At 41.0% G+C, this 13,554-nt stretch overlaps 1 protein-coding gene across 1 annotated transcript in view; it reads left to right on the top strand.

The window, feature by feature from the left end:
* The window catches only part of OTOP1 (otopetrin 1), a 34,823-nt gene extending 21,269 nt beyond the window's left edge, over positions 1 to 13,554 (top strand). The window contains exons 5-7 of the mRNA XM_081959181.1: positions 4,578 to 5,512; positions 9,688 to 9,901; positions 13,180 to 13,554. Of these exons, the coding sequence (XP_081815307.1) occupies positions 4,578 to 5,512; positions 9,688 to 9,858 (1,106 nt within the window). The 3' untranslated portion in view covers positions 9,859 to 9,901; positions 13,180 to 13,554. The remainder of the gene's footprint in view (positions 1 to 4,577; positions 5,513 to 9,687; positions 9,902 to 13,179) is intronic.

Here is a 13,554-nt window from a genome sequence, read left to right as displayed (position 1 = left end):
ATCACTTCTGCCAATTCCTTCAGAACCTTGGGATGTAATCCATCTGCTCCTGATGATTTGAGCTCATATACGATGCATAAGTGTTCTCTTACCATTTTCTTGCTTATTTTGACTTTGATTCCTAACCTGCATTTTACAGGGTTTTTTTAAAATAGGTTGGACTGTTTTTTTCATTTGTGTAGACAGATGCAAAAAATGACTTAAGCAGTTCTGCTTTCTCCCTTCTCCTTATTTCTCCTTATTTTCTCTCCTTAGTGGACCAGTGACTTCCTTGACTTTTTCTTGTTTTTTACATGTTGAAAGAAGTTTTTTGTTATTTTTTACACAAGCCTTAATTCATTTTTATGCAAATCATAATTCATTTTTAGCCTTAGCTTTCCTGACTTCATTTTTCTAGATTCAAACTGTTTGATGATGTTCTGCTTTAGTTATTTGTCCATCTTTCCATTCTTATACTTGTCCTTTTTGTCTTTCAGTTTATCAGAGAGTTATTTATTCAGCCATGCTAGTTTCTTTTGAGATATCTTATTTTTCTTCATTGGAATTGTGGTAGACTGGGCTTTTATAATATCATTTTTCAAAGTTTCCCAAGCTTCTTGGGTTGTTTTCTTCTTGAGGATTCTCATCCATGGAATCCTTCCCATGCGCTCTCCAAATTTATTGAAATCAGCTCAGTGGTGGGTTCCTGCCGGATCGCACCGGATCGCGCGCGCTCCCTTTCAGCGCTCCACCTGGCTCGCGCGCTCCCTTCCAGCGCTCCACCTGGCTCGCGCGCTCCCTTCCAGCGCTCCACCTGGCTCGCGCACTCCCTTTCAGCGCTACACCTGGCTCGCGCGCTCCCTTCCGGCGCTAAAGCCGGAAGTACAGTTTTGCCCGGCCCTGGCGAAGCAACGACGCCTGCCTGCGCTCCACCAGCTCGGCTGGGAACGGAGATGTTTCCTCAGCGGAGCGGGGCGCCTGAAAAGTCTTTTCAGGCGCTCCGCTCCGCTGAGGAAACATCTCCGTTCCCAGCCGAGCTGGTGGAGCGCAGGCAGGCGTCGTTGCTTCGCCAGGGGCGGGGCAAGACTGTACTTCTGGCTTTAGCGCCGGAAGGGAGCGCGCGAGCCAGGTGTAGCGCTGAAAGGGAGCGCGCGCGATCCGGTGCGATCCAGCAGGAACCCACCACTGAATCAGCTCTTAAAAACCTTTAATCTTGCCTTGATTTTTAGTTGTCATTATGGGCTTTATATATTTAGGATAGAATAGAATGAATAAGCCCCACTACTTCTCTCCATGTGGATGTTGTACCATTAAGGACTACTCATTGAGTACGGTTTGTCAGAGTGCACACAGCTTTTCTCAATGCTTGTCTACAGTTAAAAGCTTTGTTAACATATCTGCTATATTATGTTCAGTTGAACATTGCTGTAATCTTACCAGTTTATCCTTTACAGCTTCCCTAATATTACAATACTTTATGTCTACATGTTTACTCTGCTTCCGATGCATTCTCCTGTTGCCATTTTTATACATGCAACCTTGCCTTCAAATACTGGTACAGCTTCCTCTACATGAACATTTACATCCTTTACATAAATTTCTGCGCAACTAACCATGCCTTATATACTGCAGTTCATTTTTGTGTAACATCTTTTTATAGACCCATTTACACCCCACTGCCTTTTGTCCTTCTGGTAATCTCATGGGGGTAAAAACCATTCATAGACTCCATTTCACTGTCCATAGCTTCCTTCTTTTTGTCCTGTTGTGCCTTAGGCAATAACCACAGTTCTTGGTAATTATGGGGTTCATACCAGGCACTACATACTCTAACCCCATTTGCAGAGAACCGATCAAGAGGTACACCTTTATTGCTTCTTTCAGATCTCCTCGGTATCATCTGTTCCTGCAACTTTGTGACTTCTCTTTTTATCTCAGGTCTATCCTCTTCTATGTAAGGTTCTTCTGACCTGCTTTCCTATTTCCCATTTATCGGGCTTGTATAGCTTCTGTTTTCGGAGAACTAGTGCTATCCATTGGCATGAACACCTCAGAATTAGCATGCACCCTATTCCGAATATTTTGTTCTGCAAAACTAGCAGATTATTAAGTTAGCACCTTTCTGGTTTCATCTGTGAATCTATAACCTTTGGAACCTGGCTCATATCCAAGAAACCTAAGTTTCCTGGCATTTTTCTGTTCTTTTCTTCTGGTGCTTTTGGGACTATATACCCAGGCATAACTGCCAAATGTTCTTAGGTGAGACAATGAAGATTTTCTTCCATATAATAGGAAATATGGAGTTTCATTTATAGCAACATTCCATACTCTGTTTATCAAATAATTGGCTGTTTTCATGGCTTCCCCCCAGTACAGTCTACTCATTTCTGCATCTGCAAGCAGTGAGTCTCTCATGGTTTGCATTACGCCATTCCTTCCTTCAGCCACTTCTTTTTTTGCTGGTGAGTACCAATTCATACGTCTATGCCTTATGCCTAAACCCTCAACCATCTTTGAAATGATCAGACATGAACTATGTTCCCCTGTCTGTTTGCAGCTGGCATACTTTACAGCCATACCTGCTACTCTACAAGTCTTACTCATTGCTTGAACTTTTGCAATACTTCTGTCTTGCTTTTTAGCACATAGCAAAATCCGTATCTAGTGCAATCATCCACTATGACTAGGGCAGTGGTGAGATTAAAAAAAAATTACTACCAGTTCTGTGCGCGTTGCTTGGTGGCTTTGGCTTGGCTTGGTGGGCATGGCTTGGTGGGCGTGGAAGGGGAAAGATATGCAAAATCTCCATTCCCTCCCCAGTCTAGGGGAAGTTTACGGCAAAATCCCCTCTCCTCCTGATCAGCTGGGATTTGGGAGGCAGAGAATAGATGGGGCAGGGCCAGTCAGAGGTGGTATTTACCGGTTCTCCACTACTGGTTCTCCAGAACTGGTCAGAACCTGCTGAATACCACCTGTGGACTAGGATATACCTAGCTCCTCCTAGAGAGGGTGCCATAGGGCCAATCAAAGCAGCATACACTAACTGCAAGACTCTGTTTGTTTGCCTTGAACTTTTCTTACTCACAGGATACACCCTGGACTTTACAAACAGTGCTATTCTAAGTATATCTTGCATTGCATTGCTTTAGCTTAAGTCCCTCAGCTAGGTCTGGCATCTTCTGCAGTACTCTGAAATTGGTATGCCCCAATCTCCTATGCAAAAAATGTACACAATTGTCGTGTGTGGGAGTGTTTGTAAATGTCCGTGCCCTACCATTCCCTTGCTTTCCTAGTAAGTACAGATTATCCTGCTTAACACCCCTTGCACAAATTCTTCCACCTTTCCTTATGGTGTATTGTTTTCCAGAAATAGTATTTCATATCCCTGACTATCTATATTTGAAATATTTAATAAATTATGGTCTAATTCCGGTGCATACAATAAATTCCCCAATGTTTCCCCAATCTCAGGTACGTAGACTTTATAGCAGACCATTGTCCAAATTTGCCAAACTGACAAATGTTTGCTTAGCTGGTCTCAAGCCAGAAAACATTGTGGGTCATTTGCAATATGCTGACTCGCTCCACTATCCAACAACCAAGTATTTCTAGTGTTTTCAGACAATGTTGTTGGGAATAAAAAGATGATAAAAAACCACTCCTCATAGGTTGAGTAGCCCTATGCCCTTCTCTCACCGCTCCTCTGTTTCTCTTCTCAGGGCACTATCTCTGGAAAGCTTCTGTAGAACCACACATGAAGCAATGTTTCACCGTTTAAATGGTCTCAGCTGCTCTGCTAGCATCCTGGGATGTTGCAGTTGTTGGCCTGGGCTGAGCGTTATCGCCTCCCCTTCTTAGTCACCTCTCCAGCCATTTCTGTTCTTCCTCCGGCAATCAGCCAGTCAAATGCATCATGGTTAAGTTTCTTTCTTGCATAGACTCTAGGCCAGTGATGGCGAACCTTTTTTGGCTCGTGTGCCAAAAGCGGGGGGAGCTCTGGGGGGGGGAGTTGTGTGCGGGCATGCCACACCCATAATGCTATGTGCAGGACCACAGCGTGTATGCACGCACAACCAGCTCTCTTCCCCATTTTTGGCGTGCTTTTTTCACCCTCCCCAGGCTCCAGAGGCTTTATAGGAGCGTGGAGAGGGCGAAAACAGCCTCCCCCGCCCCACCCGGAGGCCGTGCAAAGGCTTCAGGAACTTCCCTGAAATCTCCGGAGCACAAAAATATGTTGTATTTGTGCTGATAAATAAATAAAGGGAGACTAGTATAGATCTATTATTTATCAGCATAAATACAACACAAATATAAAAAAGCAACATTAAAAATAAAAATATGGTTTTCTGCCTGGATGGTCCTCTGTAATGAGCCGAAGGACAGCAAGGGGGAGTAGTGAACTCCCTCCCATATTTGGGCATACCAGGGGTTGTAACACACATACATACATACATACATACATACATACATACATACATACGTATGTATATATAAATTATAACAGTATTTTGATCCTGTTTTAGGAATTTTTAGAAAGGAATTTTAGGCACTCTGACTAAGAAATGATTTAATTCTCTTTTTCTTTTCTTTCTTCATAGAGCTGGATGACCATACACCACTTTGCAACTGTACCTACAACACCCTCTGTTCCATATTTTCCCAAGGAATATATTATTTATACCCCTTCAATATCGAGTATCACATTTTAGCATCCACCATGCTGTATGTGGTCTGGAAAAACATTGGGCGTAAAGTTGAATACCTACAGACACATAAGATGCCATTCAAGTTTCAGGGCACAGCAATAGGCAGCATCTTAGGTCTAGTAGTATTTATTACAACAATAGCAGTTGTAGTTGTTTATCTTATTCAGATTGGGCGTTCAAAATTAAAGAGTGAACTAGCACTTATTATGTTTTACTTGTATGCCATCACAGTACTAGCACTCATGTGTGCAGCAGGCATTGTGGCGATTCTAATCTATAGACTTGAAGACAATTCACTAGATATTTCTAAAAATCCAGCTAGAAAACTTGATGCAGACCTCTTGGTGGGGACAGCCTCGGGCTCCTGGCTTCTTTCTTGGGGTTCTATTCTTGCAATTATCTGTGCTCGGTCTCATCCAGCATATACATGGTTTAGTTTGCCCTACTCTGTACTTGTTATCATTGAGAAGTATATTCAGAACCTCTTCATAATTGAATCTATACATCGTGAGCATGACAAGAGTAATGGTGATATTAAAACTCTGCGAATATTAACAGTGTCCAGTGGAAACAATCTCTCCCCTTCGGCTTCCTATAAAGAAATCTATAACGGAACAAATGGGAAGTTGTCGTCCACATTTTATGGAATTAGTTATCCATCTGAGAACAGTTCCAGTTGTGCTTTCCATGAAAACATTAATCAGAGCAAGATTCCAGTCCCTCTATCTCCTACAGATTTTTCATTCACTCCGAGAAACTTCTCTGTCAACAACAAAAGAAGTATCTTGAAGAATATTGCTGTATTTTTGTTCTTGTGTAATCTCTCAGTAAGTATTTAAAATAATGCAATTTATTTCTCTAGCGGGACAATTGCCCTTAGTGTGTTTTGTCTTTAACATTAACTTCAGTCGAAGTTAATGTTAAGCAGAAATCAGAAGATGAAATTCTTCCTTCCCATGTACGAGCACAACCACTGGAGGTCTGATGAACTGTTGGACATTTTGTCCTTGGTCCTTTTATCTTCCAAAGAGTAAGCAAAGATTGAACTTGTTAACTGTTGTATCCTGCTCTTCAACCAACAAAGATAGCCAAATTAGCGTAATTTTAAAAACCACTTCAGTTTCTGCCACAAACCAGCAACCAAGCAGCATTCTCAAAAGGGACAAGAATTGAGAAGCATACTGTAAGGTTTGAGAATACATTGAGACCCATAGAAGTTTGAGAATACATCCAAGTCACAATGAGCAAAAAATGAGACTTAAACAGAGGCTTGAATAACAATCAGTGTTTAATCTTTGATCAAAGTTTAGAGTCATGATGGTCAGTTGTTCCCAATATACCCCAAGGATATGCAGGGAAGGACTACACTTCAGAGAAGGTATAACTCCTTTTTATACTGTTAGAAATGTTATAAACATCAGTAAAATCCCCCAATCCTTGATTTGTTTATCCTCTGGACAGGATAGAGTATTTTAATTATCCCCTTCAGGTATCTCCTTAACTCTCTCAATTGATCACTTAGCTTCTCAGTGAGATCGAAAGGTGTAAGCTTCACAGCCCCTGAATTACAAATTATGCTAATTAACTTCTAGAAACATTATTTTTTTATGTACCAATTAGAAAAACCAGATTAAATGTTATTAAAACCAAAATCAGTGCACCACAGTAAACATCTCTATAATTCAATATGATTCTCTAGTTAGCTGAGACTTTCTTCAATTCTTCCAAGGCACTGCATTTTAGAAACAAAACGGTTTTTGAAGGATTTCAGTTGAAGGCTTGGAAGTACATTCAGAAATGGCTGTAAAGAAGCATTCTGTTTAGAATGTAGCTTGGTCTTCCATTGGAGGTCATCATATCTGGACTGCAGAAATCTAAAGGACCATTAGATGACAGCAGTAAAATTGTGATGGAATCTCCAGCTAGACTTAGGGAGGTATTAAGAGGGGGGGCAAGTTTAGTCTTTTCACTGCAGAAATCAACAGAAAGCTGCCCTCCCCCAGAATTGCTGAAACCTTATCTGCTCAATTCCAAGAGAATGCAATTAGTCTGGTGAAATTCTTGTAACGTAGGTGACTAACAGCAAAGCTTCTGCTTGAGACTATTCACAAGTAGCTCTGGTTGCTTGTGCCTCACAAAGTTCATCCAGTGTTCTTTAGAGTTTTGCAATCCAGTGTTCTCTGGAGTTTTGCAACTCAAATGACAGAGATGACTTCAGAACAGGAAAACATATGCAAGCTTGGAAGAAAATTTCTCCAGGTTTGATGTATTTCATTTGTTAGATTTTGTTCCAGATCAGAGTCTTTAAAGTGATTTATATTACATTACCTCCTGTATATTTTCTCCTGTGGCATTGTGAGTTGGATTGAGATTCCACCAAGGTACTTCCATTGTGGGAAGGGGAGTGCTAGAAAGTGGGAGTTTGGTCAGTCTAATATTTTCACTGCTTTGATACTCTCCTGATAGTAGCTGAGTTGATGGGTAATGGCACATCTCATTTATTTAATGAAAAGAAACAGTGAACTAATGTCCAGAAGAAGACCTGTCTGCAGTGATTTGCTCCCTGTTTAGGGAAGGAGGATATTAATGACAGGACTAATATGAGCTATGCTATTAAATTATATTAAAATAAACCTTTATGAATTCATTTAATCAGATTTATCTCCATATTTAAGAAGAGATTGAAGGATTAAGCCTACATCTCTCGGTTTCAGTATGATAGCTAAGATATATTTTAAAATATGTTTCTAATTTTTGCTTACATTGCTGCATTTTGTACCAGATGTAATTTTTTTTGATGATTTTCAAGAACATCCGCATGTAAAACACATTGCAGTAATCCATATGATTAGACCATGAATATCTGTCTGAAGGGCCACCTAGTCAAAGAAGAGATACAATTGTCACACCAGATGAACCTCGGCAAAGGCCCTCCTGACCACAGCTGCCACCTGTTCTTCAAGCAGTTGCTATGAATCCAGAAGGACCCCCAACTTGCACATCAATCTTGACGGGCAAGTGAAGCCCCCTCCAAGACTAATAATGTCACTGACCCTGGGGCAAACAGATCTAAACATGAGGTCAATATATCAGTAACTTCACCTGTACAAGCTGTGGTGGAGATATAAATGTACTGATGATATCAACCCCGAACAGATACTTGCCCAGTACTAAAAAGGAAAGGGGAACACATGAAGCCCTGAGTCATCCTACAAATGTGTATGGTATACCAATATAAAAAAGAACAAATATTGGGAATAATCAGGTCAGTCCTTTCCTTCAAGAGATTATAAATGCCCCAGGAGTTTTCTCTAAGTAGCAGATTAAAATAGATACCATTCTGTATTCTATAGAGTAATCCCCCCCCCCACCAGTTTCAAACGTTGAAGACTGGTAAAGAAAGGAACATTTTTTGAGACAATGACATTTTTTCTCTACAAAAAGTGATTACTGCAGTTCTAACATGTCTACAAGGGGACGCAGTGGCTCAGTGGCTAAGACATTGAGCTTGTTGATCAGAAGGTTGGCAGTTCAGCAGTTTGAATCCCTAGCACCATGTAACGGGGTGAGCTCCCGTTACTTGTCCCAGCTTCTGCCAACCTAGCAATTCAAAAGCACATACAAAATGCAAGTAGAAAAATAGGGACCACTTTGTTGGGAAGGTAACAGTGCTCCATGTGCCTTCGGCTTTGAGTCATGCCAGCTACATGGCCAAGAACATCTTCGGACAGTGCTGGCTCTTCAGCTTAAGAAATGAAGATGGGAACTGCCCGTAGAGCCGGAAATGACTAGCATGCAAGTGCGGGGGAAACCTTTACCTTAACAGGTTTACAAAATAAGCAAACCTGTTCATTAGAAAAGAAATAAGAACATGAATGTAATCTTCCTTCCTAGATCTGCTCATAAGAGCAGCAAAATGAAAATTTCCCAAACCCTCTTTGGCTCCAGTTCTGATACATTTCAAGCTGAGTATGTCCTGAACAATCTTGTCCTCTCTTTATCAATAATTTAATTACCTGGCTAGCCCATTGGAAAACTGTAGACAGTTTCTTTCCATACAACAAGGCTGAAAGTTCCCCCATTAGCTGGGAAGCTCCCTAGGTTGTTGCAATAGGGAAAAATAGGACGAGGGAGTCTTAGCCACTGTGAATGAAAGACTGAACATAACTCCAATTAACAGTAGCAGTCATTTACCAGCAAAAGAGTCAGCTTCAGGAAATGGTGGAGTTTCGTATGCTGGGGGGTGGGAGGGTGAAGGCTGGAGATGAGGGATGCTGCGGTCATGGATTACTGCAAAAGATGCTTTCTGGTGTCCCATTCAAATTTGCATCTATGATTCTATGGAAAATATGAGATGGGGATGCAGGATTTCTGAAGTGGCAGATTGGAATGATAAAGATCAAGGAGCATGTTCCTAGCAAGACTAATGCTGGATTACCTTTAGGCTAAAATAACTAAAGTTTACTGTAGGCAAGTCAGTAAAACAGCATGAGGGTACCTTGGTAGACCAATCAGATATAGCATTAAAGGCAACAATAGTGAGGTCAGAGATGTAAATGCATTTAATAATAAAATATTTTAAGAATATCCTAGGAGATCATGAAGTGATTGGTCCAGAAAAAAATTCATGTAGTAGCAGTTGCAATCAGAAGCCAGGTGCTGTGCCTGACAAGATCAGTTATGCCCTACAATGGCTTATGAAGTACAAGGAGTCCCCTTGCTACTCAGCTATTTTTAAAATTATTTATTTTGTTCAATTAATATTAAGTTCTATTGTTTATTTCAGTGTATAATTTTAAACCCAAGAAAAAGATTTTGAAACCAGGACAAAGATTACATGACCTTGTGAACAAATACACAATACAAAATAAAATTTAGAATTCTGCAACTGAATTTTTAGTTAAATTATTTGAATAAAGCTGGAAAATATTGTTCCCAGCATAATTTCAAGGGTAATTTGTAATGTAGATTTTTTTTAAAAAAAAATGTTCTTTTTTTATAGCTTTGGATTCCACAAGCTTTTGGTTGCCGCCCTGAATATGACAATGGCCTGGAAGAAATGGTTTTTGGATTTGAACCTTGGATCATTGTGGTGAATCTTGCAATGCCCTTTTCCATTTTCTACCGGATGCATTCAGCAGCCTCCCTCTTTGAGGTTAGCTGCAAAATGTAAATTGTATAATTTCATCAAGAAGGAAAGATAAAAGTCTGGGAAGGTAAATACACTTGATAGATCTTGAAGATCCAAGATCATTTAAATGGATTCTTTTGCCACCTCCTCGCTCCCTTGGGAAATTTAAGCAAACATGAATACATCTCAGTGGTGGGTTTCAAAATATTTTAGAACCTGTTCTGTAAGTGTGGCCTGCTTTGTGGGAGTGGCTTGCTGGCCATGTGACCGGGTGAGAGTGGCTTGCTGGCCATGTGACCGGGTGGGAGTGGCTTGCCAGCCATGTGACTGGGTAGGCATGGCCAATTTGTAAAATGTGGTGAAACTCACTTAACAACACTCTTGCTTAGCAACTAAAATGTTGGCTCAGAAACTTAGGCATTTGAAGCACACAAGTCTTAAAGCTGTCAAGTTACAAGACCCTTGCACCCTTAACCCTTTAGAAAAAAAACACCCAGGGGTGTTCAAACTTGACAGCTTTAAGACTTGTGGACTTCAACTTCCAGAATTCCTCCTCCAGTCATGTTGGCTCAGGAACTCTGGCATTGAAGTGTGCAAGTCTTAAAGCTGTCAAGTTACAAGACCCTTGCACCCCTAACCCTTTAGGAAAAAAACCCCAGGGGTGTTCAAATTTGACAGCTTTAAGACTTTAATACAATACAATACAATAGTAGAGTTGGAAGGGACCTTGGAGGTCTTCTATTCCAACCCCCTGCCTAGGCAGGAAACCCTATACCGTTTCAGACAAATAGCTATCTAACATCTTCTTAAAGACTTCCAGTGTTGGGGCATTCACAACTTCTGGAGGCAAGCTGTTCCACTGATTAATTGTTCTAACTGTCAGGAAATTTCTCCTCAGTTCTAAGTTGCTTCTCTCCTTGATTAGTTTCCACCCATTGCTTCTTGTTCTACCCTCAGGTGCCTTGGAGAATAGTTTGACTCCCTCTTCTTTGTGGCAACCCCTGAGATATTGGAACAATGCTATCATGTCTCCCCTAGTTCTTCTTTCTCTTAAGCTAAACATAGCCAGTTCCTGCAACCGTTCTTCATGTTTTAGTCTCCAGTTCCCTAATCATCTTTGTTGCTCTTCTCTGCACTCTTTCTAGAGTCTCCACATCTTTTTTACATCGTGGTGACCAGAACTGAATGCAGTATTCCAAGTGTGGTCTTACCAAAGGATTATAAAGTGGTATTAACACTTCACATGATCTTGATTCTATCCATCTGTTGATGCAGCCTAGAACTGTGTTGGCTTTTTTGGCAGCTGCTGCACACTGCTGGCTCATATTTAAATGGTTGTCCACTAGGACTCCAAGGTCCCTTTCATAGTTACTACTACTGAGTAAGGTATCACCTATACTGTACCTGTGCATTTTGTTTCTCTCGCCTAAATGTAGAACCTTACTTTTTTTACCATTGAATTTCATTTTGTTAGATAGTGCCCAATGTTCAAGTTTGTCAAGATCCTTTTGTAGCTTAAGCCTATCTTCTGGAGTGTTGGCTATTCCTGCCAGCTTGGTGTCATCTGCAGATTTGATGAGTTCCCCATTTATCCCCTCATTCAAATCATTGTTGAAGATGTTGAAGAGTACTGGGCCTAAAACAGAGCCTTGGGGTACTCCACTGCATACTTCTCTCCATGTAGATGCAGTTCCATTGAGGACTACATGTTGAGTGTGGTTGGTCAGCCAGTTACGAATCCATCTGGTGGTGATGCTGTCTAACCCACATTCTTTTACTTTATCTAGTAGTAGGTTATGGTCTACCTTATCAAATGCCTTACTGAAGTCCAAGTAAACTATATCGATGGCATTCCTCTGGTCCACTAATTTTGTCACATTATAAAAGAATGCAATAAGAGTAGTCTGGCATGATCTGTTTTTGACAAACCCATGTAGGCTTTTGGCTATTACTTTGTTTGCTTCTAGGTGTTCGCAAATTCGTTGATTATTTTTTCCAGAATCTTTCCTGGTATTGAGGTCAGGCTGATAGGTCTGTAGTTTCCTGGATCTATTTTTTTTCCTTTTTTGAAGATGGGAACCACATCAGCTCTTTTCCAGTCCTCTGGTAGTTCCCCGGTCTTCCAGGATCTCTGAAAGATATAATTCAGTGGTTCTGAGATCTCGTCTGCTAGTTCCTTCAGAACCCTGGGGTGTAATCCATCTGGTCCTGGTGATTTGAACTCGTCTAGGGTAGACAGGTGCTCACTTACCATTTTCTTCCCTATTTCAATTTGTGTTCCTAATCTGATTTTTGTGGTGCTGTTTTTAATAGGTTGGACTGTTTTATTCCTTTGTGTAAAGACAGATGCAAAACATGAGTTAAATAGTTCTGCTTTCTCCCTGTTGCTTGTCACCTTCTTGCCACTTTCTCCTAGCAATGGACCAATTGTTTCCTTAACTTTTTTCTTGTTTTTAACATGTTGGAAGAAGCTTTTTTTGTTAATTTTCGCTTTTGTGGCAATCCTTTCTTCATTGTGAGCCTTAGCTTTCCTCACTTCATCTTTACAGGCTCGGGCTATTTGCTGATATTCTGCCTTAGTTATGTCCCCCTCCTTCCACTTTTTATACTTATCTTTTTTGTCTTTCAGTTTGTCAGAGAGTTCTTTATGCAGCCATGCTGGTTTCTTTTGGGATCTGTTATTTTTCTTCTTCATTGGTATTGTGCTAGACTGGGCTTTTGTAATCTTGTTTTTCAAAATTTCCCAAGCTTCTTGAGTTGTTTTCCCCTTGAGGATTCTCATCCATGGAATTTTTCCCAAGCTGTCTCTAAGTTTATTGAAATTAGATTTCTTAAAATCCAAGACTCTAGTTTGACTTTGTTCTACCAATTGTGTTTGCATAATGTTGAATTCCAATATTGCATGGTCACTTGCCCCCAGGGCACCTGTGGTTTCAACACCTTCTATCATTTCCTCTCTGTTAGTGAAAATTAAGTCCAATATGGCTGAGCCCCTTGTTCCTTTCTCTACTTTTTGGAAAACAAAGTTGTCTGCTAGGTTTGTTAGAAACCTGTTGGATCTTCCACTTGGTGCAGAGTTTGTTTCCCAGTTGATGTCAGGGTAGTTAAAATCTCCCATTACTATTGTGGTGTGCTTCCTATATACCTTAGTTAGCTTACTAGTAAAAAGTTCATCTACTTCCTCTGCTTGGTTGGGTGGCCTGTAGTATAGACCTATGGCAATGTCATTTCCCCCACAACCTTTAATATTGACCCAAATGCATTCAAGATAGTTCTCATCATTGTTGTGCTCTATTTCTCTAGAGATGTAGTTATTTCTTATATATAATGCAACTCCACCTCCTCTTTTATTTGTCCGAGCAGGGAAGAAAGCATAGAGATGGAGAATGCAGACTTGCCACGCTTAACACCGATCCCTGCAAACATCCCAGGACTGATGAGAATCCCACAACTGGAGCAGAAAACACCACCCCTCAGTGTCAAGTACAATGGCAACCCACAACAATTGGGTTTCTTCCTGGCACATTTCCAAACCCAGGGTGCCCTCATCAGAGTCATCACCCTGGTCCTGGAGGGCGTAGTGGCTAGGTGAATGGTAACCCTCCACAATGCAGATGCCCTGGAGCTCGGAACTTTGACCATTTCATGATGGCGCTCCGCTGCAGGTTTGAAGACCCACTAGCAGATCAAAAAGGCCATGATTGCATCAGAACAGTGAAGCAGGGCCACCAGCCCGTG

Source organism: Natrix helvetica (genome assembly GCF_964273705.1).
Source record: "Natrix helvetica genome assembly, chromosome: 7".
Taxonomy (NCBI): Eukaryota; Metazoa; Chordata; class Lepidosauria; order Squamata; family Natricidae; genus Natrix; species Natrix helvetica.
Note: the sequence above shows the minus strand (reverse complement) of the source record. Positions and strands in the feature narration are given on the sequence as shown.